The sequence below is a fragment of the Dermochelys coriacea genome, chromosome 8 (genome assembly GCF_009764565.3).
Source record: "Dermochelys coriacea isolate rDerCor1 chromosome 8, rDerCor1.pri.v4, whole genome shotgun sequence".
Taxonomy (NCBI): domain Eukaryota; kingdom Metazoa; phylum Chordata; order Testudines; family Dermochelyidae; genus Dermochelys; species Dermochelys coriacea.
In genome coordinates this window covers 91,743,518-91,770,580 of record NC_050075.1, presented here as the reverse complement: position 1 = coordinate 91,770,580, position 27,063 = coordinate 91,743,518, and the positions used below count along the sequence as shown (strand labels likewise).

Sequence of the window (27,063 nt, the reverse complement as noted above, 5' to 3'; positions counted from 1 at the left end):
GCCATGGCACATGTCCTGCAGCCTATTCTGCATTCTTCTGCAGGAATAGTGGTGTGGGTGGAATCTCCACATGGGATCCTCACGAGTTTGCCACCTGTCAGCCCTCCCCAAGGAATTTCATTGCAGAAGAGGCTGTATCCAGCCCACGATTTTGCCCTTTGTGTTTTAAGTACTTAGAAATGGCTTAAACTTGACAGTTGTACTTTGCATTCTTACCTTGTTAGGATCTAGTTTGCATTTGTCTACAGGGTTAGAGTCCTTAATCACTTCAACCACATCTTCACCAAATCGCTCGCCATAAAATCCCTGAAATGGAGAACACTGTGTTGAAAAACAAACACCTATCTCTGTAATCACAGCAAAAGGATTGGAGAGATCAGGCCAAATTCAACACAGGTGCAACTCCAACTGCCTTCAATGCAAACTGTGCCTGGGCTGAATTTGATCTGCTGAACTTGGAGAATTAATCAGTTCAGTTCTAGAGGTTACAGCACAAAAACTGGAAGCTAGGATGGCTCTTAATCCTTCCAATCTTAGATACTGACAAATCAGCTGGACTCCTTGTGAGTCTGTCACAGGCTGAACAGTGGGCACAACACAGGATCTTTTTGAAAAGCAGATGAAGCAATAGGACTGGGATTTGCTGGTTTGAATAAATTACATGTGGGGTGGGGGAATCTGAATATCCAGATTCTAACCTCAGTTACACAATTTTAAATTTGGAGCAGCTCCATTAATTTCAACTGAGTGACTTCATCAGGGTAACTGAGATAAGAATCTGGCCCTATACTTGCCTCCATTTGATCAGGAAAGGTACATCGATAAGTAAACAAACTTTACAGGCTACAATTTCCCGTGATTTTAGGTGCCTCATTTTTTTGGGCACCAAACATGAAACACCAAAAAGGGGCCTGATTTTATTGGGGGGGGGGGGAGAGGAGAAGTAGGGAAGGGAGAAGGGAGGCTCATCTCTTTCTGAAAACCCGTTTACATTTGTTTATAGGGTTATATGTTGTCTCGAGTTTTTCCAGAGCAAAGATTACTACCTTTATACAAACTGCTCTGATTCAATCTCCAAAATCATTTCTTGGTTTTGGGGGGCATGGAAGAAATCCTAACAAGCCAAACTAATATCTCCTTTATGCAGTCTCACTAAGGGGAAAAAGATAACCACCACCTGGTTTTGGTGGAGCAATGAAACAGAAGGACTGTTTTGGACAGTCAGCTGAGATCCTGGAATGAAATATTAAGAGAAAGGGGGAAATGTTAACGCAGAAAAAGAAAAAATTTGAGAAGGATCGAGAGGAATGACTGCAATAACCATATTAGCGAAGGCCAGCTGCACTGACAAAGATTAATACACAGTAAAATACACCAAGAACATGGAAGTGATGTATCAAGTCCTGGCCTCTAGCTACAGTAAGTCAAATTATTATTGTTTCCGAGGGGAAACACAGGGAAACGCATGCGGGCAACTCTCAGCACAGAGTGGGGTCAGTGGTTGGAGGAAGATGTGATGGGGGCTTTGCATGCTAGGACCGTTCTTAGCAGCTGAATCACTGAGCAGGGCTCAAGGAGGGCTAGGGTAACTTAGAGCAGCTTACGTTATGCAGGAGGCTGTTTTGGTCCCTGGAGCAGCCCAGAATCAGGCTCCAAGAGTTACAGCACAAAATCTCACCCACTGCCTTTGCCTAGCGATTGTTGTTTCAGCCACTACCTACGTTTCATGGTAACAATCCAGCTTTCAAGGCTTGAGCAGCTCAATTGCAATTTACAGAGGGAATTTCAGGTTTGCACAACAATCTCACCTCTAGTCTATGAGAAATTTCAGCTAGCTTTGTTATCGCAGGCTCCTTGTACACAAATTCTTGTTCATCCAAGTCTCCAAATTTAGTCCCATAAAAACCAACCCGGAAGTATGTACCAAACATCCGCTTTCCATCCTATGTTTGGAGAGACAAAAGGCACTTCAGTATAAAGATTCATTCACATATGTTGTAAACTTGAGTGTTTGTAAATTTGCTCCTGACTTTGAACTGCCATTTGCTATGGGGGGTGGGAGAGGGAATAGAAGTACCTGGGCTAATCAACACTGAAATTCAAGTTACAGCAAACACCACACTGAAGGTAAACTCAAAACTAGTATCAAATCGAAGTTACTGGAGATAATTAATAGCCTGATCCTGCAATGAGTTCCCTCCTGGGAGGACCCCTATAGATTCAGGAGCACAGCCATCCCTCAGGCAGAACTCACTGCAAGATCCTGAGTCCCCTGAACTCAGTGAAGCTGTACATCAGCTGATTAGCTGGCCCTAGGTTTAAGGGAAATCAAGCTACGGTCCTTATCCTGCAATTTGTAGTGAACAAGCAAGTGGACTGCTGCATGTCTACACAGCCCCATTAAAGTCTAAGCGGCTCCATGTCAGAGCCATCTGTTCATGCACAACTAACTGCAGGATCAGGGCCTAAGTCAAGATCCACTTATTCTGTGATTTAAAAATAATCCAAAATTTTAAAAAGTGTTTTATTTATTTTTTAAACATTGCACTTTCATTCTCTAGGGTAAACTATAGGGCCAAAGTCATTGAGTGGAAGCCGTTGCAATTCCATTGGCTTCTAGGCACTTGCTCCCATTTAAGCCAGTGGTGAATTTGGCCCACAGAATATAACAGCCATGACAGTTAAACTGAAACACACAGGTTTTTGTCAGAAAAGTCACATTTTAAAAAAGCGAGATGGAAAGATCGGAAGATCTCTGGGCATATTTAAAAAAAATAAATCACACCTCTGATTTTGTTAAGGATAAAAACAACTCATCACGCTGCATGCAGAAACTAGACATGCTTTTTAGAACATGTTCACCTTTACTCTCATGGGAAAGTGTGAGGCAGAACAGAATGCATTCTCTCTCTCAGTCTTAGTGTTTGGGTGTCAAATGGCATCTCTACATGTCCAGCCCAGAGTGTGGGATTTGTATTCACTATTTTATGGTGGGGCAATGCCGCAAGGCATTTTTGGCGACATTTGACTACTTTTTGGGTTAGGTGCAGAACAATTTCTGCTGTAAGTTGATCTTTTGTGGTAATGGTGAAAACAGTCTGGACGGCAGGAAGGATACAAAACTGATAAGATAAAAAGAATCTGATTCATGAAAAATGACTAGTCAGAGGAAAGCATTCAGACATCTGATGGGAGTTCTCTTTACCGCTTTTAAATAATAAAATTGTAGTTTAGGTGCATTTCCCTCATTTCAATGACTATATTTCTTTGTAATGAAAATACGTAATTGTTTGAGAGCCACATTATCCCCTCGGCCTTGGTGGCGGAGAGAACAAAAAGCAGGCAAACTAGAAGGGGTGGAAATGCCATTCGCACAGTATCACCTCCCCCAGCCCAAATGAACGCACTAATCCAAGTAATAAGTGCTTGCTGGATCGGGCCCTTAGATTGTAAATTCTTGGGGCATGGACATTGTCATAGATACTTTGTTAAGCACTAGGCACTTTCATGTTGCTATGCCAATATCCACAAGTAGGGGAAAAGAAAATGTTGGCTGTTCATCATTGCAAAATACTGAGACTTTATTGGGGAAATTTACTGAACCCGCATAAACCCAGCGTGATCAGGTTGTGTGTGTGTGCGCGCGCACACATGTACAGGTACATACATATGGACAGGGCAGTGACAGCAAAGGCAAAATCCATCTCCCCAGTCTGGAGCCAGGATGGGGGCTTAGTACAGCCTCGCAACACATGCCAACATCCTTCACCATCAGAAAGTCCATTTACAGTGGCTTTTTGTGACAATGAACAGTGTTTTAAGCCAGAAACCAAGTCACTTAAGATGAATGTCTGACTCCTGAAAATGATCCAAGTGAGACAATATGAACAGCAGGTGTGATCCCTGCCATGTGGCTATGGTTGGCAGCGTTGGTTAGCACATTAGCCTTTCACCTCTGGAGTCCTGGATTGCAGCTCTCTCTTAGTCCAAATCAAAAACCTGCCCTGCAACGTGGCATCTGTGTTAAAGACTCAGGACCTGAACAGCAGGGATGTTACAGGTCAGAACTGAGGAGCGCGGGCAGAGCTTTCATGGCACCTTGCTGCAGTATGTGAGAGCTTCGCTCCTGAGCTCCATGGGCTTTGGTTTACACAAGCCACTCTGCTGCACTAGGGTTTCAACAAAGACAGTCACACAGTTAGTAATGTGCTTCAAAACGGAGTGAGCCAGTGTCAGTGCCAAGCCCATGGTGGGCCCTAAGGAGGAATATTCCCCCCTCCTCACAACACATACTAGTAATTAAGAGGGGGGGGCCCTTGAGCTCCTCGAGCTGCTCGGGGACCTAAGCAATTGCTTTGTCTGCTTATGTCTGGCTCTGGATTGAGCCCATCTACATAAGCAAAACAATCATTTTCAGACACTATTTTGTGCTAAAAACGTCCTTTGGTAGGGGTGGTTTGCCTATGTGAACATATTGTTATTCTCCCTTCCATAAGCGCCCACTTCAGGCACAAGCTACATCATTAAAATGTCTTAAATGAGTGAGCGTTTCAGTAACATTTAGCCTCTGGGCAGCAAGGGCAGGATTTCTTAAAGGGTTAGATAACACGATAGGAGTGCTAATGGCACAAGCTCTGGATCCATGTATGTGAACCCTGTAGCCGAGCTGCCCAACATGCTAAAGCACCAACTTCATCCTCCTTTAGCACCATAAAAAAGCATGTTTTCCTGATAAAAAACAATGAAACATCTCCTGAAAGCCTCCTTTTGTCTGCTGTTCCCTCAGCTTTAACCACTTGTGATCTCCAATGTGCTGCCAAGTATGTCGCTTCCACTTTAAAGCCATTTTTAGCGCTGGGAGGTCAGCCTTGCTAAGTGGGCACAAGATCACTGACAAACAAAGGAAACAGAGCAAAGGAGAAGGAAACACTAATGTTTATTTGGGTTTTCAAACGAGCATATGGGAGTTAGGTGCCCAAATCTCACTGAATTTCAGCCTTAATGTCTGTGTCCCTGTTCTCATCAATGAAATGCACAGCTGCCAGGCTTTGTGCAGTTCTGTGTATGACATGACATGCAAATTATTTGAAAATATGCAGATAAGCTCATTAAATGTGCATATTTGCAACTACCTTGTATATGATTATAAAACTTTGGTTTAAAGTCAATATACCTCTACCCCAAGCACTGTTGGGGTGCTGACAGGTGTCTGGGGAATAGGTGGGTGATATCTAGGTGGAGGTGGCTGGGAGAAGCTTTGGGGTAGTTAAGAGAAGCTGGGTTTGGTGGGAAGGCTGGGGGGGGGGAAGGGTAGCTGAAAAGCTTGAGGTAGAAGCTGGGGGCAGCTATGTTTGTGGGGTGGCTTTTGAGGGAGGGACATTGTGGAAAGATGAGGGCAGCTGGCTGGGGTAGAAGTCAGAATCTGCCAGAGGTGGGCTGGTTGGTTACCAGGTTTGGGAGAGATCTGGGACCAGTACTGAGTCCCCTTCCCTTCAGTGGCACTTGCTACTTCCTCCCTCCACCACCACCACCGCCTCCTGGATGCTCTTTCCCTGTTGAGATCCAGCAGGGGGTACAGCGACAGGGAGCAAGCTTGGCTGCCAGCTGACTATGAACACTCATGCACAACTAATTACCCCTGGTGCAGCCACAAATGAGTATCTGCATGTGCAAACCAGACAGCTGGGTGCACAGCACCCCCATCACTATGGGCAAATGCTCAGGTGCTATTTTTATCCTTCACATATTTTTAGAACAGTGAGCCTCCTGGAATTGGGAAAAGCCCAGTTTCCAGCCTGGCTGGGAAATACCTAAGGGCTTTTGCTTGCGTTAAGCCGGTGTTTGCTCGAGTTACTATAACTAGGAGCCAAGTGAGCGAGTCAGGCAAGGGTTGATTGCTGAGTCAGAGGCAGTTACATGCAAATTTGGGATTAATCAATTCAAATCATTCAAGCCTTTGCCTAATGGCGTTAAAAAAACCAAGTCAGCCACTGAGGACAAAGTAGGAAACTGGATACAATGGGAAAAGGAGTATTTGTGGCACCTTAGAGACTAACAAATTTATTAGAGCATAAGCTTTTGTGAGCTACAGCTCACTTCATCGGATGCATTTGGTGGAAAAAGCAGAGGAGAGATTTATATACACACACACAGAGAACATGAAACAATGGGTTTATCATACACACTGTAAGGAGAGTGATCACTTAAGATAAGCCATCACCAGCAGCAGGGGGGGGGAAGGAGGAAAACCTTTCATGGTGACAAGCAAGGTAGGCTAATTCCAGCAGTTAACAAGAATATCAGAGGAACAGTGGGGGGGGGGGGGAGGGAGAAATACCATGGGGAAATAGTTTTACTTTGTGTAATGACTCATCCATTCCCAGTCTCTATTCGAGCCTAAGTTAATTGTATCCAGTTTGCAAATTAATTCCAATTCAGCAGTCTCTCGTTGGAGTCTGTTTTTGAAGCTTTTTTGTCGAAGTATAGCCACTCTTAGGTCTGTGATCGAGTGACCAGAGAGATTGAAGTGTTCTCCAATTGGTTTTTGAATGTTATAATTCTTGACGTCTGATTCTTTTACGTAGAGAATGCATCCGATGAAGTGAGCTGTAGCTCACGAAAGCTTATGCTCTAATAAATTTGTTAGTCTCTAAGGTGCCACAAGTACTCCTTTTCTTTTTGCGAATACAGACTAACACGGCTGCTACTCTGAAACCTATTTCCCCATGGTATTTCTCCCTCCCCCCCCCCCCACTGTTCCTCTGATATTCTTGTTAACTGCTGGAATTAGCCTACCTTGCTTGTCACCATGAAAGGTTTTCCTCCTTCCCCCCCCCTGCTGCTGGTGATGGCTTATCTTAAGTGATCACTCTCCTTACAGTGTGTATGATAAACCCATTGTTTCATGTTCTCTGTGTGTGTGTATATAAATCTCTCCTCTGCTTTTTCCACCAAATGCATCCGATGAAGTGAGCTATAGCTCACGAAAGCTTATGCTCTAATAAATTTGTTAGTCTCTAAGGTGCCACAAATACTCCTTTTCTTTTTGCGAATACAGACTAACACGGCTGCTACTCTGAAACCTGTGGATACAATGGGGAGGTTTAATCTTTGAATTCCACTGTCTGGTGCAAGAAAGGTGGCTCTCCAAAGGTGTTTATTGACTGGGCAAGACTGAAGGACAACGTCAGTCTAGGGCATACTCAGATGTACCTCAGTAGCACGAGAAGTGAAACAAAGAATTGAATTCCATGGCTAGTCTGCTGGCAATGGGCTAGATCAGCATTTCTCAAACTGGGGTCCGCAGAGTCCCTACTCCAGGGGGTCCACAGGCCCCGCTGATCAACTCCTCCCCTTCTCTTTCAGTGCCTCCTGCATGCTGGGGAACAGCTGTTCAGCGGTGTGCAGGAGGTGCTGGGAGGGAGAGGAAGGAGTGGGGATGGGGCACGTTAGAGGGAAGGGGCAGAATCATATCCAGAGATGCCGGCCCCATTGATCAACTCCTCCCCCTCCCTTCCAGTGCCTCCTGCACACTGAGGAACAGCTGTTCAGTGGCATTCAGGAGGCGCTGGGAAGGAGCGGGGATGCACTCGGGGGAGGGGGCGGAAAGAAGCGGGCAAGAGGAGGGGCAGGGGTGGAGTGGGGCAGGAAAAGGTGGGGCGGGGTGGGGTCTGGGGCTGAGTGGGGTACCAGGAGGTCCATGAAAATTTTTAAATCAAAATGGGGGTCTTCGGGTTGCTAAAGTTTGAGAACCACTGGGCTAAATAACATAACCTAATCTAACAGGTCTTGTGTTATGAGCATGTGATGACTGTAAGTTTGCCAGGATTTTCCCATAGAAATTAAATCAATTTCAAGGGCCCTGTAAACATAGTACTGAAAACAAAACAAGTAATTTAAAAATACTACATTGTTTCTGAAGAGAGCTAAAAATGCAGGTATGAGGGAGAAATTATTAACAAAGCATTTTCTCGCCTATTATTTCAAGAAAAGTAATAGGTCTTTGGTAGGAGACGAGAATGAAGGTGAACACTGAGTAGCCATTTCAGAACTGGCAGAGCAGATAACAGCCACCATGATTTATGAAGGGTTCATGATTGTTATTATGCATGGTAAACACCTTCCAAAATCGCTGGGAATAAAGGTTTAAAGTTATCTCTTGCACAAACACCAAAAGCGTTGCCAACTAGATTTACCTTATCAAAGGGCTGAGAAATTAGACACAGCAGGGGCCATCTATTGACAACAGAGTAGCCTGGGTATAAATGCAGGCAGAACTGGCCCAAAATAGGTATGAGCAAAAGTAACTCCTTCATACATGTTAGAGAGGGAGTTCATAACCCCAAATCTCTCTGTTATGTTGTTTGACATTTTCTTGCTGATTTTAATCCAATGTACAAAGTCTTTAGACAGTCTTGCCAACTCTTGGAGTCATGTGATTTCAGTAAGAATCTCCACTGGCTTTGTTTTTAAACCCTCATGGTTACAATGAAAAACATGAAAAGGTGAATCCTAACAGCTCAAAAACCAGAAGGTAAATAAAAATATTAAAAACTCATGATTTTTAAGCAACATCTCATGAACTTATTGAGACCTGACTCCTGAACACTTGAGTTGGCAATACTGCTTTCCCTGGATCTATTAGTTGGCATTGCTCTTTGGTAAAATGAAATTATTGAGGTCTCCACAGAGTTAAAAAAAAAAAAAAAGAAAAAATCCACGAAGTAGGAACTTACCACAACAGACAATAGTAAAAGTGGGGAGTAGGGTCAGCAACCAGGGCGATAGAGGAGAAAACAGAAAGTATTTTAATTAGGGAAATTCCAAAAAACAAATAAGCAGCAATTGGCAGCAAATAAATAAATTAAAAAAAAAAAAAAAAAGAGGTGCGTATCAATTAAAATATTTTAAAAAATAAGGTAAAAGAAAAACATGCAACAAACGTGAAGGCTACGAAGAAAAAGCTCAGCAAAAGGTGGCAACGAAAGTGCCCAACAGTAGACGAGAACATAAACCATGGGTGTGTTTTACCATGCAATAAAACAAGACTGAATGATGTTAAAATCATAACCAATGACAAGGGGATACTTCAGGGGTCGATTTAGCATCATGAAGATTGATCAAAATAGATGCTCACAGGCTTCCATTACTTATTGGATACTGAGCACACATAACTTATATTCTATGATACAAACATTGGATTGTTGGGTCACAGTAAAAAGCAAGCGATTTACAAGGCAAGTTCTTTTACATCAGAAATTACAAGTAAACTATTGAACTTTAATTCTTGACAAGCCAGAATTAGACATGACGTTTATACATCTCTGGCCAAAACTCTAGGTGTAATAGAGAATATGTAGGACCTCTTATGTAGGCTCCAACTCAGGACCGCGTGTGCTTACGTGCTTTCCTGAATTGGGGTCTTAAAGTACTGAACAATCTTGATAGTAAGAGTGGACCAGATTGAGTTGCTTGATTCAAAGTAAAGCAGAAGCAGATAGTGCTTGAAAAGCTCTTTTGGGAACTGAGAAAAATCATCTAGGAGAATATTTACAAAAAGTTAAAAAAATTAAAGTTGATGCATAAGAGCAAAAATGCAAACACAAGCAACTGACCTATTAACTGATTCATCAAAATCACAGTGAACTGGTTTGTGTGAGAGATCTAGTGGACACCGTTTATTTTTAAACCAAACGAGTGTCTCTCGTGATGGATATTGTAGAAATGCAAGCAGAGGGCCTCTGCTAAAACTAAAGCAGCAGAACAAAATCTCTGGCGTTAAAAGAATTGAGCTATTTTATTCCCACCCAAAAATCTGCGTTCGAAAAAAGGTATTCAGCATTTGTTAATTACCAAGATGAAGTGGCTCTAGTATGAGCTAATATCTGCTTAACCATTACAGGTTTCGCTTTCGACACCTCTGAGCATAAGCACTTAAATCGACCCCTGTGGGTGGGGTGAAAATATGGTATGAAGAGATGATATTCTGTGTCAATGCTGATGAGAAGAATTATAAACAAAATATAAAAACAAACTAGTGATGATACAGTGGCTCATTCACCAAAGAACCTCATTAGTGGAACACATTGGCATCCATGCACTACCTACAGCTTCTTAGAAAGAGTTTCCTACAACTACAACAATCGTTTTATTGATATTTCTTTGGTTAATGAATTCAGTTTAAACAGCAGACAGCAACAGAAATACCCACAACTAGCACATGTGGGCAAAGCATTGGCATGAGTCATCTGATCAATTAGTGTTCTTTACTAACTAAAATATTACCTACCTCCCAGCCAGTACTCTGTATAATAAAAAGTAAAAAGGGCATGTCACAGAAACAAAAAAAAAAATGTTTCAAAGGCCAAAAACATGACCACTAATGTAAGGTATTATTAATCTGAAATGGTCTCAATGATTATAAGTTACCAGGCATCTACAGTGGCCTATTGTTTCCTTTGGCTGAGAAGGACATTACATGATTGATTAGGAGAGAGATCAACCACATTTTTGCCCTTTAGTATTCTGTTTATCACGTCTGGTCAATATCAGGAATTCTGGCACAGCCATGCCACAAGTTATAATGTGGAGAGAGCAGGGCCAGAGTCTCGGCTGGTGTAAATCAAGATAGACAGTGGAGCTATGCAGATAGATATCCATTCACTGAAGAGCTGGCCCAGCTTATACTTTTATAGAAGTGTAATTAAACCAGCTGTCACACAACATACTCAGTCCATGTGAGGGCTGCATACTAAACCACTGTATTGGTATTTGTTTTAGAATTGGCTGCTGAGTTCTGACGCTCCCTCGCAGGAAAGGACAAGTGCTGTGGGCCAATCCTGTAAGGTAACAAGCACCTCCATCTCCCACTGAGCTGAGGTTCACTGAGCACAGTGGGAGTCGATGCCTTTCACCATCTTCCAAGAAGTGCTCAGCACTTCACAGGATGGGTCCCGCATGGCTGCTCTGACCCTGTAAGATGCTGAGTGTCTCCTATGTGGTGCCTTCAAATCCCATTGAGCAAAGGCCTCAGTTCAGGAAATCTTCCCAATTCAGGACAACTTTTAAGCACATGATTAACCTTTAGCTTAAAGTTAAGCATGTGTTTACATGCTTTCCTGAATTGGGGCCACAGCTTTTACAATGAGCCCAGTCAGAAGTGAGCTCAGTGATTAGCAACCAATGGCCGGATCTTACATCACTGCCTACGGTCAGAGCAGGATCGGCTATGAGATAGCTAATGTTTCAAGGAAAAGAGCAGGAGAATACAGAGAGGAGATTGCACAATGTATTTAGCTGAGGCTGCTTTGCTAATAACACAGCCCAGCTACCTCAGTCCTAAGTGTTTGCTTTTTCAATAACATGGATAATGTTGTCTGACTTTTAGTTATACCGGTGGATACAATATTAAGGATTTTTTTTTAAGTAATAGGTGTGTTCAGAATGAAATCTAATTTCAGAGGCAGGAAAACAAGGATATTTTGATTTTCTTTTGTATTTTTGTTTAACAAGATTTTGGTGAAGTTCAAAATAGCCCATGCAGCCTACGAAGAGCTAAATAAAACCCAAACATTTCTTAATGTTATTTAGTAAGCTAAATGTAACAAACCCTTTTTACCAGCATGCAAACATATTTTAAAGTAACACCTGAAATTATACATCTATAACTAGTATGCACAATGCAACTGACAGACTTCTTAATAACGCCTCCTCATTTTTGTTATTTACATGAAAAGTTTGCACGTGCAGAGTTGACATCCTTGTATGATTATTAAGGTCCCTAGAGTCAATACTCATTAGCGATCCTTGCATTTATTGTGGACCATCATTTTGATGTTATTCATATAATCTGATTGAAATGGCTGTCTCCTTGATAGTTAGCTTTTGGTGGAAAACAACACTAAAACATTTCAAATATCTTCACAGTTCATACTGCAGCTGGAGATTAAAATTGTTACCTGATGAACAATTTTGCTGAATGCTTCTTGGAGTTTACCATGAATTGTGGACAGTTTCTTGGCATCTCTGTTAGCTTCGTGAATAGGAATAAGGACTTTGTAAACCTCGTTAACCGCTTCATACATGCCAGCCTACAAAAATAATATGTATCAGATGGATCCTTCTATCAATTCAACAGGAAAAGAAAAGAAATACACGTGGTATATAATACATGCTCACAGTACTTCAGTAACTAAGATTACAAAATTGAAATGGTTGCTTATATGTTTACATTTATTGTAATTTAATCAGGAATCTTTTGTAGAAGAGGTATCAAATCCTCAGTAATTCATAGAACCAAAAGCACATATAGTAATAGATTTCTATTTATTTTTAAAAAACTTATTTATTACTGAAGTTGGGATGTTCTCTTAATTTAAAATACACACACAAGAGGGGAGAGGCTGAACCAAATATTAAACAAGTCAATGGGAACTGTATCTACGTCTGTATATCTACAGTATAGCCCATTAGGTTTAGTGTGACTTGGGTCTGTGTAACTTGTATATTGCATTCTCAAACTCCATGAGATGGGACTTGTGAAGTGTCTCCCTGAAGCCTGCCAAGTGTCTGCCAAGTAGCACCATTTGCCCTCTCACCCATGGTGATCTGACTAGGGTTCCACCTGTCACAGATGGATTTAGAAGGATCTGCAGAAGCACTATGCCTCCCTAATCCCTCATGGCTTTGCAAGTCCATTGCAGGAAATGTGCTGCCAGGCTCTGTTGTCTGTTGCCACAGGGAATTCCAAATCACGTTGTGGTAAATAATTACCTTGTCCTTAAAAGCCTGTCTCTGATGGGTAATTGCTACCATTCCATTACCATCCCAACCTCTGCCCACTCCTAGCACTAGCCTGCGCTCTCCCTAGCCACAGACCCTACCTAGCAATCCGTGGAGGGACATCTGCAGTATGAGGACAGGGAGGTCACAAAGATACCACTCACCAGCTGTGTGTGCCAGTCCCCTCTGCTCAAAGGGGTGGAAGGAACTACATGGCCTTTAACTAATAATGTAGAGATAATATTTGTCTTTCACGAATAGTGAATTAGAACTAGAATTAGACCTTCCTAACTAACTAAAACTCAATTACCTTAAATGATGAACTGAAAAAAATCACAAAACCCACTCAGTGATAGGCTATGGTTGATTACAGGTGCTAACTGAGCTGCCCAGGAGAAACATTGCTACCAACACCATAAAAATAAACCAAGTGATATGGCAGAATTATACAGTCTCATTTACAATACTTTTTCCTGAATATTGCCCAGCATTATGAGTGTTGCTGAAATAGATATAGAGAAAGATTAAAATCTTCTACCATAGAGAAAGATGCTGCAGCCTGTTCCAGCAATCCCACCAGACCTGCTTCTGTAAAATACTTCCCAGAACAGATACCTTCTTCATCTGGTGAGACAACATCATCAGAAACTGCGGATTCTTCCAAAACATTAGAAGATATGTTCTAAGGAGACAATTTAGATAGAGCTGAAAAGTTTCATTTAAGCAACTACATTTAATACTCCAAAAGATACAGTTAATTTGACACTGGGCCAAAAAGCTTTATTCAGTTTTTACTTAGGCAACATCCTCTTTGAAAGAGGCAAATTTCAAGTATTTTTCATTTCTCCACAGGCCCTGATCCAGCACTTACGCATATGCTAAACTTTAAGCCAGCGGGACTACTCACATGCTCAAAACTAAGCATGACCTTACATGCTCTGCTGGATTGAAGCGTGATGCTCTTAGTCAGAACCTAATCACAAGAACAGTTTTCAACAACTGTTTCAGAAAAGTTGTACCCTGTCTGGAACGGCAAAATTGTATTAGATGAAGCTGTTTTCAGGACTGCTTTGATTTGTACTTAGGACTTTTATTATTGCTTTGTATCTCAGCATTAGGTGGTAGAAAACCAAAATGTACAATTGAAGGGGGGGATGAAAGCACATTCCTACCTGAAACGTTACACACCCTACGGGAAGGTATTTTCGATCCTCAAGCATGCTTAAATATTCAGCCACAAGGGCTGCCGAGTGGACCAAACACTGGGCAGATTCGGCATGATTGCTCCTTTCAGAATGCTTTCCAGCCATATTCTGTAACCAGGTCAGTCGCAGATCTGGGGAAGTCTGATAGCCCTTCGCAATTCTAGTTGAAAATAAATGTCTCGCAGTTAGTGTTCATTTACTTTTATGTATATTTTACAAGTGCCTATCCATAGTTCTAGGCTTGATATAAAACAGATATGAACTAGAATAAAATACAAAATAATTTCCTGGATTTCCAAGCTAAGAAACTCTTGTTGTTGTTATCATTTAACATTTATATTGCAGTAGCACGTAAAGGCTAACCAAGTGGGGGCCCCATTGTACTAGGCGCTGCACAAACACTAGGGTAAACAAATGCTATAGCAGTAGCATAGGAAGAAACAGGGCGGTGTTTAAATAGCTCATTTTAAAAACACTTTGACAGTTACATTAATGTTCTTGGAACATAATAACAAAGGGCTTATTCCTGGGAGGTACTGAGCACTCTAGCTCTGATCCAGCGAAGTGCTTAAGTATGGAGTAGTCCCACTGGCTTCAAGTTAACCATGAACTTACGTGCTTTGCTAGATCAAGGCCACAACACTCAGCCTCGTGCAGGATTAAGCTCTACTGGCTTTGGGCTGGTCCGGGCATAGTGTGGGCAGACACTGTGTGAGCTTCCCCTCTTTTCTCTGCCAATGCACTTGGAGCATAACCTGAAATACCCAGCCTGATTCAGTCTGGGGCCCCTCCTGAGCAGACACTGCCCACTGGGCTGAACAGTGCTAATTTCTGTGGTTGGCTGTGGGGTGGAAATTGGGATCAGACCCCCAAGTTCACCACTTGTCACCTGACCCTTATCCAGCTCTCTGAACAGCAAACACACTCCCAAAATCTAGAGACATTTGGACCATGCCTCTCTGCAAACAGCACAAGCTGATCAGATTCATTCACCAGACTCCAGCACCTGGCCTCAGTTTCAAAACAGACTAACAGCAGCCATTTTAGCAGCCTCTTTCTGTCCTGCTTATCACTCCTTTCCCTTTGCCTACTGCTCGATATGGGGCTGCGCCTGGTCTCTCTGAAAACACTAGTTGTCTTTTACTTCTGTGGAGCTAGACTGGATCCTGTATCCCAGACACCTTGCACTAGTACACAGGTCAGAATCCGGAATGGAAAATGTTATCCGAGGTTTTCCCTTCCGGGGCTGATCTCTCTCCCAGTCTGCCCCCCCATGAGATGTTCTTCAGGTATTGCACCGCCGAGGAAGGCTGCACTGCTAATAGCTTTTTATAAGAATTCAGTGTTTCAATGCTATTTTGGAAGCACTAATCTTGAGCATGGGAGAAAGAGATTTGGCGAAACTCTGAGGCCTGTGGGTGAGTCTCAATGGTCTCCTGTATTTGCAGGAAAAGTGGTGCCGCCAAAATAGCTCAAACTGGAGGAGAGGTCAGCACAATTTGACCTCTGCATTTAGTGATATTGGCATGCTCAGCACCATGGGGATCATGGTAACACAAGGAAAGCAATTTTCAATGTAAAAAAGGCAATTGCTACCTTAAAAATAAAAATCACTATGACAGGGTATTTCAAGATCTAAAGATGGGAAATACAGCAAGAGCTGTGATAATTTCAAATACCATAGCTGATTGTTCATTGGCATCCACTGTACATCTTCTGCAATAGGCATATAAAAACTCTACCTGTACATCAAGTCTATTAGCATTTCTGGATCTTCCTGGTGTTCCTTCATTTTAACTGTATCAGAGAGGATCATATGGAGATTGAACACAAGATCCTGGACCTGTAATACAGAAGCCGATGTAATGAATTGCCATCAGGAACCTCACTATACACTAACACATTAGGGCAGTGCCTACTCTGAATCTGTGCATTTGTTCCTTGTTATCAGTGGGAGCTAATCAAGGGCTTGAGTTTTATAGAGCAGCTCATGGATCCCACTCCAGGAAATGTATCCAACAGCCCTACTATTGTGGCTTAATCTAAAATCAGCCCGTTTTAAAAACCTAGAATGAGTCATGCCCAAAGGATTCATGAAAATCCAGCCACTCTTTCCAGCTAAATGTAACTCTTGGCCTGGTGGCATTTCTCTAACCTGATCGGGGAATGTTGTCTCCCGGAGTTCCAGATCTTCTTCAGCGTAGGTCAAAATAGTCTTTAGAGAACGTCTCAAAAATTCCTCATTGAAATTCTGGGACGTTCCCACCAGGGACGAGAGGGACATGGTTACCTGCATTTTCACTCTGGCAAAGTTCTGCAACAGAAAAGTTACTACAATGAAATGATTCCATAAGAATTGTAACTGTTCATTGCAATGCCAGCAAAGTGGCATTTGCATCCTCCCACCAGCCATGGACGCAGGATAAAAACCAAACATTTAGTAACACCTTCCCTTTCTTAAGGGGGCTGGCCAGCTGAGCAGCTTAAGGGGGTTGGCCAGCTGGACTTATTTGGTGTCCCTGTCACTTTGTTTGTTGTGTGTCTTTGGCTGGCATATGGCAAGGGTTCTTTGTTCCAGGCCAGTGTTCTCCAGAGAAGAGCTGTTAAATTTCCCTACCTCTTCTTGCTCCCCTCTTGAGCACGGTGTATTAAATGACCTGTTGGCCCCTGTGGGACCCAGTCCCTTTAGAGGAAAACATTACCCCATGTGTGCATGACCTTCTATTTCAGGTACCCCATTCTGTGTTGTTTCAGACCACAGGCCAAATCTCAGCAAGAGGGTACAGAGAGGCATTGTAGTTTCAGTGGACAGAGTCCTGTGATAGTGATTAAGTGAGCTTCAGTTCCCTTCCCCTTTTTGCTCTCAAATTAAGAGCATCTGAGCCCAGAAGCTTCAGTCTCTGCTGTTCATGAACAGCAAAGATTTTATGACAAGATGAAAGAAGATCTAATTTCAGCTACAGGAACTCTGTAATGAAACACAAGGTGTTTGGGGTATACTTTGTGAGATTGTTGCAGTGGCACTGTTAAAACATTTAATAGTAAAGTGAACACTGGGAGCTCTCTTTGTAATGTAAAGTGCATATGGGGAGAATCAGGCCGAGATCCAATTAGATTCATACAGAAAACAAAACCAACAGCACCTAATTAGTCTAGATTCATGCAGACCTTTCATAGAGGACACACTTAAGCCTTGTGATGGGACAGCCGAGGGGGCAGGTGGTGGCTGTCTCTTACAGGGCTGTGCAAGGCGGGCAGAGGGCAGTTCCTGCAGTGGCCTTAGGGGTGCATGCTGCCCTAGAAAAGGGTACAGAGGCATAAGGAGCAGGCAGGGCCACAGAGGAGAATGCCTGCTACACTCTTCTAGGAGGTAGTGCAGTGGTGACATTTCCCAGGAGTGTTGTGCGTCACTGTGCGCTCCTGACCTAATGTGGCCCCACATCATCTCCTGCCAGGGGCCTGCGCCTAAGAGTCTGACCTGGCCCTACAAAAACAGTGAGTATTAAACAAGTCATTCGGCTTGAGAAAAATTCGACATTTCAGTGGAGGTCCTTGTCTGTTTTTTTTAAATAAGTCCCTATAAAATAACAAGAGAGACAGCCTGGTCTAGGGGACAGGGCATCAAACTAGAACTCAGGAGGCTGGGGTTCTAATCTCTGCTCTGACACTGACCTGACGTGTGACACACGACAAAGTCACTTCACTGCCTGGTGCCTTTGTTTCCCCCTCCTATTCTTCACATGTCTTGCCTATTTAGATTGTAAGTTCTTTGGGGCAGGGACTGTCTCTCACAGTGGGTCCCTGATCGCCAATGGGACTTCTAGGTACTATTGTAATATAAGCAAACACCAAATGATGCTGACAGAATAATAGCAGCAGTCTTATACTTACATTTCCAATCTCAAAGTTCTGCCTCATAAGGAGGTAAAGAGAGGCACTCGCATGGGACCGTATGGTACTAATGCTGCTGCTGCAGTGTCGCAGAAGCCTCAGGCAGAGATCAGCACACTGCTCGGTCTCCTCTTCGAACAGCAGCTCAGGGAACTGTAGTGACAGCACATGAGAAAAGTAATTCTGCTGAAGCTGCCAGCACCAATTAATGGATTGAATTCAGAGGTGAATCTAAGGGTTCAGCTACGCGGACAATTTAACCGCGGCAAGCTGGGGTGTGAATCTACCACGCACTAGTCTTCTGCGGTCTGTCTGTGTGCGTTAACAGTTCAATAGAGTGCTCTGAGCTAGTCCAATTACAAAGAGGACTAGATCAAAGTGCTCAAATGAACTGTTAACATGTGTCAATCGGATGCACAAGGACAGATAGACCACAGCTGGCTAGTTAGATTCACACCCTGACTTGCTGCAGTCTACTTGTTCACAGAGGCGAGCCCTAAGTAATATTACAAGGAGTTTATATTGATGTAAATTACTTTTTCTTCCAGTTCTCTTGGTTTCTATGTTAAGCCAGCTTTGACTACTAGCCTTTCTTACTCAAACTTCATTAGACTCATGGATCAAAATCCAAGGGTCAAATTCTGTACTCCATTGGACTCCATTAAGATATCAATGTCTACATTACCCATGTCGAGAGGGTGAAAATTACATGACGAGGAGCTGGAAGAAGAAGAAAGGTGACGTTAGATTAGGATAGAGGGTCCTTGGTGTGCATTACAGCAACTTGGGCTCCTTTGACATTGGTAGGGTGGGGGTAAGTAGCTCTGAGTAGGTCTCAATGAGTAAGAGAGGCGCTAACTCAGCTCAGTGTGTGTAGAAAAGATGTGATATAATTTTAACAAGCAGCCCAGCAAAACAAAGTCATTTTGTCCATAGTAGTCAGACCTGAAGTGTATGACTGCAGGTAGCAAACGTGAAGAATAAACAGCCTCCTTCCATTCATCAAACCCCACAGCGTAAACACTAACGTTAGGAAGTACAAAATAACAGCCATGACCCAAATACTGAAGAGAAAACCCCACTACATGTGACAGTCCCCTGCAGAACACTCACCTTTGAAACCAAAGCTCTCTGCGTGGCGAAGCAGTGTTGCAGATAAAGTGCACTTTGATTACAAGCCATGCTGTGGAGAAGAACTTTCAGCACCCCACCGAGAATGCTCTCTTTGGATTCCGTCACAGACACAGTCTGTTGTCAAAATTAAATCAACAGTCACATGAACAAAGTTAACCCTTTGGCCGATTAGGTGGTACTACTGTCCCGAATAATCTGCCCTGACCTATTACAAATGTGTGAAACTCACAAGTTTCTGAGCCAAATCCTCAATGGGTGGAAATCAGGTGTCCTACTGAAGCCGATTTACACCTTCTGAGGATCTGTCCCTTGAAGGATTATGTAGCTCTAAGCTCTATTACAAGTACTATTTTAGAGACACTTTGGCTGGCCCTTGTGTAGGTTTGGAAGGCGGAAGATGCTCCCAGCACAAGAGCCAGCCACAACTGGATTCTCTGTGTGAAATTCTGGCTCTACTGAAGTCAACAGTTGCCACTGACTTCAATGGGGCCAGGATTTTACCCTCTGAGCACGGGGATTGCTCCCCGCTAACATTTAAACAACAGGAGAGACAAACAACAACAGGGCCATAGTCACAGAGGGGAGCTCACTGCACCTCCTTATGGGATAGTTCCGGTGGCACCATCCTCACGTGCCTCTGGGAAGCACAATGCCTCCTGCAGAGCCCTGGAGCAGAATGGCAAACCTAGGAAGGAGCTAGCAGGAATTTGTCAGAGGAAGGCAGGACGATGGAATTATTACAGATTCTTCCAGGCATTATTTATACATTAAAACATGCAAGAAAATATTTCCTGCATTACACTAATGAGGGGGACAAGCACCTTTACAGAAGGCTGGAGGAATGTTTGTGATTTATGAAACAGACTGTTACAAGGCTTGGAAGAAAAATCACTGATCTTTTATCTGTTCTAGGATCTCACCTCCTGGATCCCCCTTTCTGCTGCAGCAGCAAAGCTTAAATACAAACAGCAGGAGGGCTTAGTTGAAGAATCTGAACCACTTAATCTACTAGCAAATGTTATTTGGACAGCTGCAAAATCCCCCTCATCCTTACCTGGACAACTATTTCTAATGTATCCAAAATAATCAGATTTGCTTCAGTTGCAAGATTTCCATCAATAAGCGCTTCATGTTCTATCTCTGCCCTTGATCTAACGGAAGAAGAGACAGCATTCAAGTTATAGTTAGTTTAACAATCAGGCCAGCACATTCTCAAGGCTCACCAGTGGGAAAAACCTTGTTATAAATGCACACAGTTAGTTATGGACAACACACAAGAATATCTAAATGCATTAATATATTTAAGAGTACCGAGGGAGGAAGAATTGGGGTTTTTTATTAATGTATAAAAAATTCACTGTGATTTAGGTTGATCACCCTCAGGCTGGGTCATGATAATTTCTTTTCCTTTCATTACTCTACCAGTAACCCTCTAATAACAGCATAAGCATCGAAGTCCTGCTTCAAAGGTGGTTTAATAGCATTGTAAGGCATGCAATAAAAGAAATAAAACGTTTTATTTTATGTTACAGGATCTGAACACAAGATGGTGCTCTATGAGCTAGTATTTTTGCACTGTTCACACTAGTTTGCTACTACCTTGTAGCTAGGTTGGGTCCAGTATATTGTACATAGTATGTATATCTGGTATTTATTTTTTTGCCTCTTCATTATATTAAAGGTTTTTAAATATCTGCCTTTCAGAGAAAATCATATGATTGTGCTATTAAATATAATGGACCTGCTTTCCTGGAAAAGCTGACTGTGGTCCCAGTCCTACTCACACTGGTGGTCCCATGTCTTCAGTGGCACTATTTAACTTCAATAAAATTAGCTGGATTTGGCAAATATCCAGTAGTAATTTTCAGTGTGTGATTGTGGCTTGCCTTGCTTGGCTAAGCAGGAAGGTGGCTGGGAAGGGTGCTCCCTTTGCATCCTTGTGTACGGAAAAGCTACAGTATGGGAGGGACGCACAAATGAGCTGGCTAGATGCAGGCAAAATGCACACGCCGTCCTTTCAAAGGTGCCAGAGCTCCCACTATAGTACTGGCTCCTCCAGGGCCCTGGGAGCAACTCTGGCTGACTCAACCAAATTTTCTCCTGGAGCTCCTGCTGCAACATGCCTGCCCCACACCCTGCCTACCATGGTGGCCGTGCTACAAGAGAATACTTTAGTCCTAAATCTCTACATTATGAAGGCTCTGGATTGAGACATAGACTGTACCACTATTTAAAGGATATCAATTGGAAAAAAGAAGGGCTGGGTCTTCACTTCACTTGGATGTGAAGTGCACCGCTACAGACTAGGGACCGAATGGCTCGGCAGCAGTTCTGCGGAAAAGGACCTAGGGGTGACAGTGGACGAGAAGCTGGATATGAGTCAGCAGTGTGCCCTTGTTGCCAAGAAGGCCAATGGCATTTTGGGATGTATAAGTAGGGGCATAGCGAGCAGATCGAGGGACGTGATCGTTCCCCTCTATTCGACACTGGTGAGGCCTCATCTGGAGTACTGTGTCCAGTTTTGGGCCCCACACTACAAGAAGGATGTGGATAAATTGGAAAGAGTACAGCGAAGGGCAACAAAAATGATTAGGGGTCTAGAGCACATGACTTATGAGGAGAGGCTGAGGGAGCTGGGATTGTTTAGTCTGCAGAAGAGAAGAATGAGGGGGGATTTGATAGCTGCTTTCAACTACCTGAAAGGGGGTTTCAAAGAGGATGGCTCTAGACTGTTCTCAATGGTAGCAGATGACAGAACGAGGAGTAATGGTCTCAAGTTGCAATGGGGGAGGTTTAGATTGGATATTAGGAAAAACTTTTTCACTAAGAGGGTGGTGAAACACTGGAATGCGTTACCTAGGGAGGTGGTAGAATCTCCTTCCTTAGAGGTTTTTAAGGTCAGGCTTGACAAAGCCCTGGCTAGGATGATTTAACTGGGACTTGGTCCTGCTTTGAGCAGGGGGTTGGACTAGATGACCTTCTGGGGTCCCTTCCAACCCTGATATTCTATGATTCTATGATTCTATGTATAGAATTCTTTGTATTGAATAATACTCTACATTCATTTGTTATAAAGTGTATATTCTAGTGTTAAACTCAAAGTGCCGAATTCTACCCGTAGATGGAGTATGTGCTCACAACTCTCATTGTAACAATGGGAGTTGTGCAGAAGAGAGGCTAGATTTGGCTCAGAATAGAATGTGCGAGTATGACTTGGAGAGCGGGTTTATGGAGTTGTTTTAGCAGATTTTTCTTTTAAGGAAGAATATTAAATTATCTCTTGGCTACCATGGTAGTTCCATTAGAGACTCCAGCTGTTCAACAGGTATGTGAGGCCACTAGCAGGGATAAGAGAGATTGTTTGGGGTACAGTACCATCAGCAAGATGATGACACACAGCTCTATAAGCCAAATTCATATCTGGTGTTTTTTTTGTTTTTGTTTTATATTTGCTGCTATGGAATCACCCCAGGGAGGAATGTGCTCCTATGTCTCTATTTCATTGGGTCCAACAGCGCAGTTCAGCTTTGCCAATGTCTGGATATGACTGGAGGTTTGGATAAAAGCTATCTGGCTGACAAAACAAGAGGTTACATTCCTGAGCTGTGGAAAAGCAATTGGCAGAGATGGTAAAGGTGGGATTAGCCCTTTCATTTTCAGGAGCTATGTCTGTCTTTTGTTGTCAGATGCCTGGCTGCTTCTGGAGATTGCAGCAGTACTCTTGAGAGCCTTTTTCCATCTTCATGCAAAGTATTTTTAAGGGACCCATCACCATAGAATTTAAGTTCCCTTTTGCTAGATGGTTACAGGCTTTCCTTTTGGACACAGACCTCACCACAGTCATCCATACCAATGGACCACCAACGTGTGCTCCACTTCAGAGAGACCTTGGAAACCTCAACCACTGCAGAGTAAGGCTGCTGGCTTATACAGGGGAGTTTCACACCTGGACCATTTCACATCTTTGCTCCACAGACTGTGCTGATTTCCCATCCATTTCAGCATGCAGTTCAAGGTGCTGATTGTGATATAAAGCCCTTTGCACACAGGAGCCTGGTTGCCTTAAAGTCTGCCTATCTCCTCATACACTTGACAGTTGAGCCAAAAATTCCTATGTCTCAGGGCTGGTGGGTAGGTGGTCTTAGTGAAGAGTCCTTGACTATCTCCTAGATCTAAGTTTGATGGCTCTCAAAATATGTTACAAAGGCTATTTACTCAAGCTTTTCCTGAGAAGTGGGGAGAGGGTTAAAGAGTTCTTTTAGCATGGCTGACTTGTGTCCATGTAGCTCATTTTGGCATGTGTTCAAACATTGTATTATAAGTGCATGAAGTGGCATAAGATACACCATACATAAGCAACATTAATTCATTATGTTGTGTGTACCTGTGTATACACACACACACACACACTCTTCATATTAATTCTAATTTCTAAAACTCTTGTGTTGGGTACATGTCTGCAAAATGCAACAGTGAATCTCCTGGGATTCTATTCAAAGCTTGTTACACAGATATGCTAGGGCCAAACAGCAAAAATACTACATTTCTGTTGTGCTGGTGGCAAGCACTCTGGAGACGTCACAGAAGGAGAACTATGTACCGCAACGTACGTCGTTGATAGGACGGGTGCTCTGCAACCTGGAGAGGATGAGGCAGAGAATATGGTTGCATCAAGATCAAAGCACAGGGATCCATGCACAGCAGAAATCCACGGGACCACAAATGAAGGAGGGAAACAGGGTCAAGCCATGTGGGAGGAAGGAGTAGATGCACTATGGGTGGCTTGGCCTTCCATCCATTTGGGCTCTAAGGCTGCCATTTCCCAGTTCCTGAACACCATTAAATTAGGCTTGAATAAAGACTGGGAGTGGATAGGTCATTGCACAAAGTAAAACTATTTCCCCCTTATTTCCCCCCCACACTGTTACTCTCACCTTCTTGTCAACTGTTGGAAATGGGCCATCCTGATTATCACTACAAAAGGTTTTTTTCTCCTGCTGGTAATAGCTCACCTTAATTGATCACTCTCATTATAGTGTGTATGGCAACATCCATTTTTTCATGTTCTCTTTGTATATCTATATCTTCCTACTGTATTTTCCACTGCATGCATCCAGTGAAGTGGGTTTTAGCCCACGGAAGCTTATGCTCAAAAAAATTTGTTAGTCTCTAAAGTGCCACAAGTACTCCTCGTTCTTTTTGCTGATACAGACTAACATGGCTACCACTCTGAAACCTGTCATTTGAGCTGTTTGAAGGCCCAGCAAAAGGACTGGCCCTAATCCATGAACATCAAAGTACCACTAAGGGAGAATGGAAGCCTATGGGTTGCAATTTTAGAAAATGGAAAACGTGCACAGTAAAACTCACACACCGTTCCTGAGCCTTCTAGCAAAAAACAAAGTGAACTTAAAAAGTAATGGGTGTGACAAGCAAAAGCGATTATTTCAGCCAGTTACACACAAAAAAAAAGCTTCTGCCGAGCATCACAAACAGAGCTGTAATTGTTGAGAATGCAGATGTACAAAATGAAAATTACATAAAAGAGCCACACACCAATGCTACAGTACCTGAGTGGTTTGTGGCTTCTAAAAACACAGCATATGTGGAAAAACAATCAAAGGGATGGATTAGGACAGGAAAGGAAAGCATGCTTGGACAACTTCAGAATGCTCTCATGGAATAAGGGAAAGATGACATGAGACATAAATGCTATCTGTGAATATAGCTAATGGATCTTTCCTTTACATTACAACTCACTACAGGAATCTAAGAAGATAATGGAGTTTATTAGTCTTAAGTCTCATTCTGAAATGCTGAGAAAGAAATGGAAAGTGATGCTATGTCTGTCAGCATTAAAACTATTCCCCTGTAATCAGCCTGTCTGAGTTTATGGCCAGATCTTGCTCACACTGAGGACAACTGGACTGTTGCCTTTGGCTTCAATGGGAGGAGTCAGGGCTTGAATTTACGTGACCACGCAATTATTGATGTAGAAGGATAAGATAGAGTTACTTGTCAAGCTTTTCCGTGTTTTGACGCCAGTGAGTCATATCCTTTCTCCATCTTAGATTCTCTTGACTTCCAAATGCACTCCCAGATGGACTTCTTTCTGTTGGGCAATGTCAAATTTTTTAAAAATAAATCAATATTAACTTTTTCCATGTGGTAACCAAAGACTTGGTTGCAAGTAATATGTGACAGACACCATGATAAAACTCTATAGCATGCAAAGCTGTAACACTTATCTGTCCGTACAGTAGAACCGCAGAGTTACGAACACCTTGGGAATGGAGATTGTTTGTAACTCTGAAATGTTCATAACTCTGAACAAAACATTGTAGTTGTTCTTTCAAAAATTTAAAACTGAACACTGACAATACAACTTTGAAACTTTACTATGCAGAAGAAAAAATGCTGCTTTTAACCATCCTAATTCAAATGAAACAAGCACAGAAACAGTTTCCTTACCATGTCAAATCTTTTTTTGAAACTCTCCCCTCCCCCCCCTTTTTTTTTAGTAGTTTACATTTAACACACTACTGTATTGTATTTGGGTTTTGTTTGTTTGTTTGTTTTTGGGTCTCTGCTACAGCCTGATTGTGTACTTCCAGTTCCAAATGAGATGTGTAGTTGACTAGTCAGTTTGTAACTCTGGTGTTTGTAACTCTGAGGTTCTATTGTACTTATATGGCCCCCCATTACTGTATTATCTAAGCACTTCACAATCTTTACTGTATTTATCCTCACTCCACCACTGTGATGTAGAGAAATACTATTATCCCCATTGTACAGATGGGGAACTGAAATATGTAGAGACTAAGTGTCTTGCCTACGTCACACAAGAAGTCTGTGGTGGAATTGATCTAGCCACCGGACCAGGCTTCTTCTCATATTCAATACATAGCAATATTACTCTTAATGGGGTGTTAATTCTGACACATGATGGCAATATAATTACCAAAATTGTTAACTACTTCACTGCTTATCATTTTAGCAGAAACCACCATCCATTCAGGGACTGAGTTTCCACTCTGATCTTGACATACAGTGACAGGGTGTTGGTTCTGCCTAGAAGGTCAAGCTACCATTCCCAGACACTGTTACAGGAGTGCTCTATAAATGAGATATGTCTACATGTGTAAATATTTAGATAATAGATAAAGTGCCTACACATGGTGCTCACAAATATGTAGCATAGTTCCTGGGGTTTATAGGACCAATGAAACTTGGGCACTGCAAACCGCTTCCTCTGTGCAGCTCATCAGATGGAGCTCTTAACTGATACGCATATCATCCTGCAGCACTCTTCTGGATCTGGGGGCTCTTTGGAGATAGTTTCAAGTGACTCTCATATAGGAAGGTCAGCAACAACAGGCACGCTTACTTACCTAGCTGCCCTCTGCTTCTTCGCACCATTTCTTGCCTCGCCCCTATGCTTCCCAAAATAGCTTCTTCAAGTTTTGCTCTCATGTCCTTCGACTTTTTAAATGTCAGACTGTTCATTCTTTCAAACACTTTCTTGCCCTGCAGATTTCAAACCAGAAAAGCACCGATGTTGAGGGAAGCCTCCTTTTAACTGGGATGGACAAGGCTAAATGTATAGAACTCCTATCCCTGGAGACCCATAGGGCCAGGATGTGCTGCAGGAGACGTCCAGGCCATGATGTCCTCTGCAGGGTCTGACAAGCCTGCAGCGGGGAGAGGACAAGGGAGACACGACCAAGGGAAGGAGCAGAGGATCAACTGGTGACCTGGGAAGCTGCTAAATCTCCACTGCAGGAAGTTTTCCCTGATGCCTGAGAGTGAGTAAATATGACTGTCAGCTTCTCTCTTCTCTTACTTCCTGTGGCAGCCCCTGGGATAATACATAGGGGGAGGCACCCACGTGCCTCCCTATGGGAGTGGCAAGCTGGCAGAGCCTTTTTTTAAATCAGCCACTCTGTGATGAGGGGGCAGAGTCACTTGGTGGCTGGAAGACAGGGGGGGAAGGGACAGAGGCAGAGGGACCGGGGGCTGGTGTGTGTATGGAAAGAGGCACAGCTGCTAGGAT

The 27,063-nt window shown here is 42.9% G+C and overlaps 1 protein-coding gene across 6 annotated transcripts in view; it reads right to left on the bottom strand.

Moving 5' to 3' along the window:
- The window catches only part of DOCK7 (dedicator of cytokinesis 7), a 144,084-nt gene that overhangs the window by 8,438 nt on the left and 108,583 nt on the right, over positions 1–27,063 (bottom strand). For 3 of the 6 annotated variants that reach the window (XM_038413318.2, XM_038413322.2, XM_043490545.1), the window contains 12 exons: positions 26,402–26,537; positions 25,026–25,122; positions 20,065–20,161; positions 18,990–19,124; positions 17,877–18,029; positions 16,141–16,299; positions 15,728–15,828; positions 13,953–14,145; positions 13,319–13,462; positions 11,958–12,089; positions 1,809–1,943; positions 217–306 (listed from right to left, as the gene is read on the bottom strand). In XM_038413318.2, coding sequence (XP_038269246.1) covers positions 217–306; positions 1,809–1,943; positions 11,958–12,089; positions 13,319–13,462; positions 13,953–14,145; positions 15,728–15,828; positions 16,141–16,299; positions 17,877–18,029; positions 18,990–19,124; positions 20,065–20,161; positions 25,026–25,122; positions 26,402–26,537 — 1,572 coding nt within the window. Of the gene's footprint in view, positions 1–216; positions 307–1,808; positions 1,944–10,288; positions 10,304–11,957; positions 12,090–13,318; positions 13,463–13,952; positions 14,146–15,727; positions 15,829–16,140; positions 16,300–17,876; positions 18,030–18,989; positions 19,125–20,064; positions 20,162–24,580; positions 24,599–25,025; positions 25,123–26,401; positions 26,538–27,063 lie in introns of all 6 variants that reach the window. The other 3 variants (XM_038413317.2, XM_038413321.2, XM_038413316.2) reach the window with 2 other exon arrangements.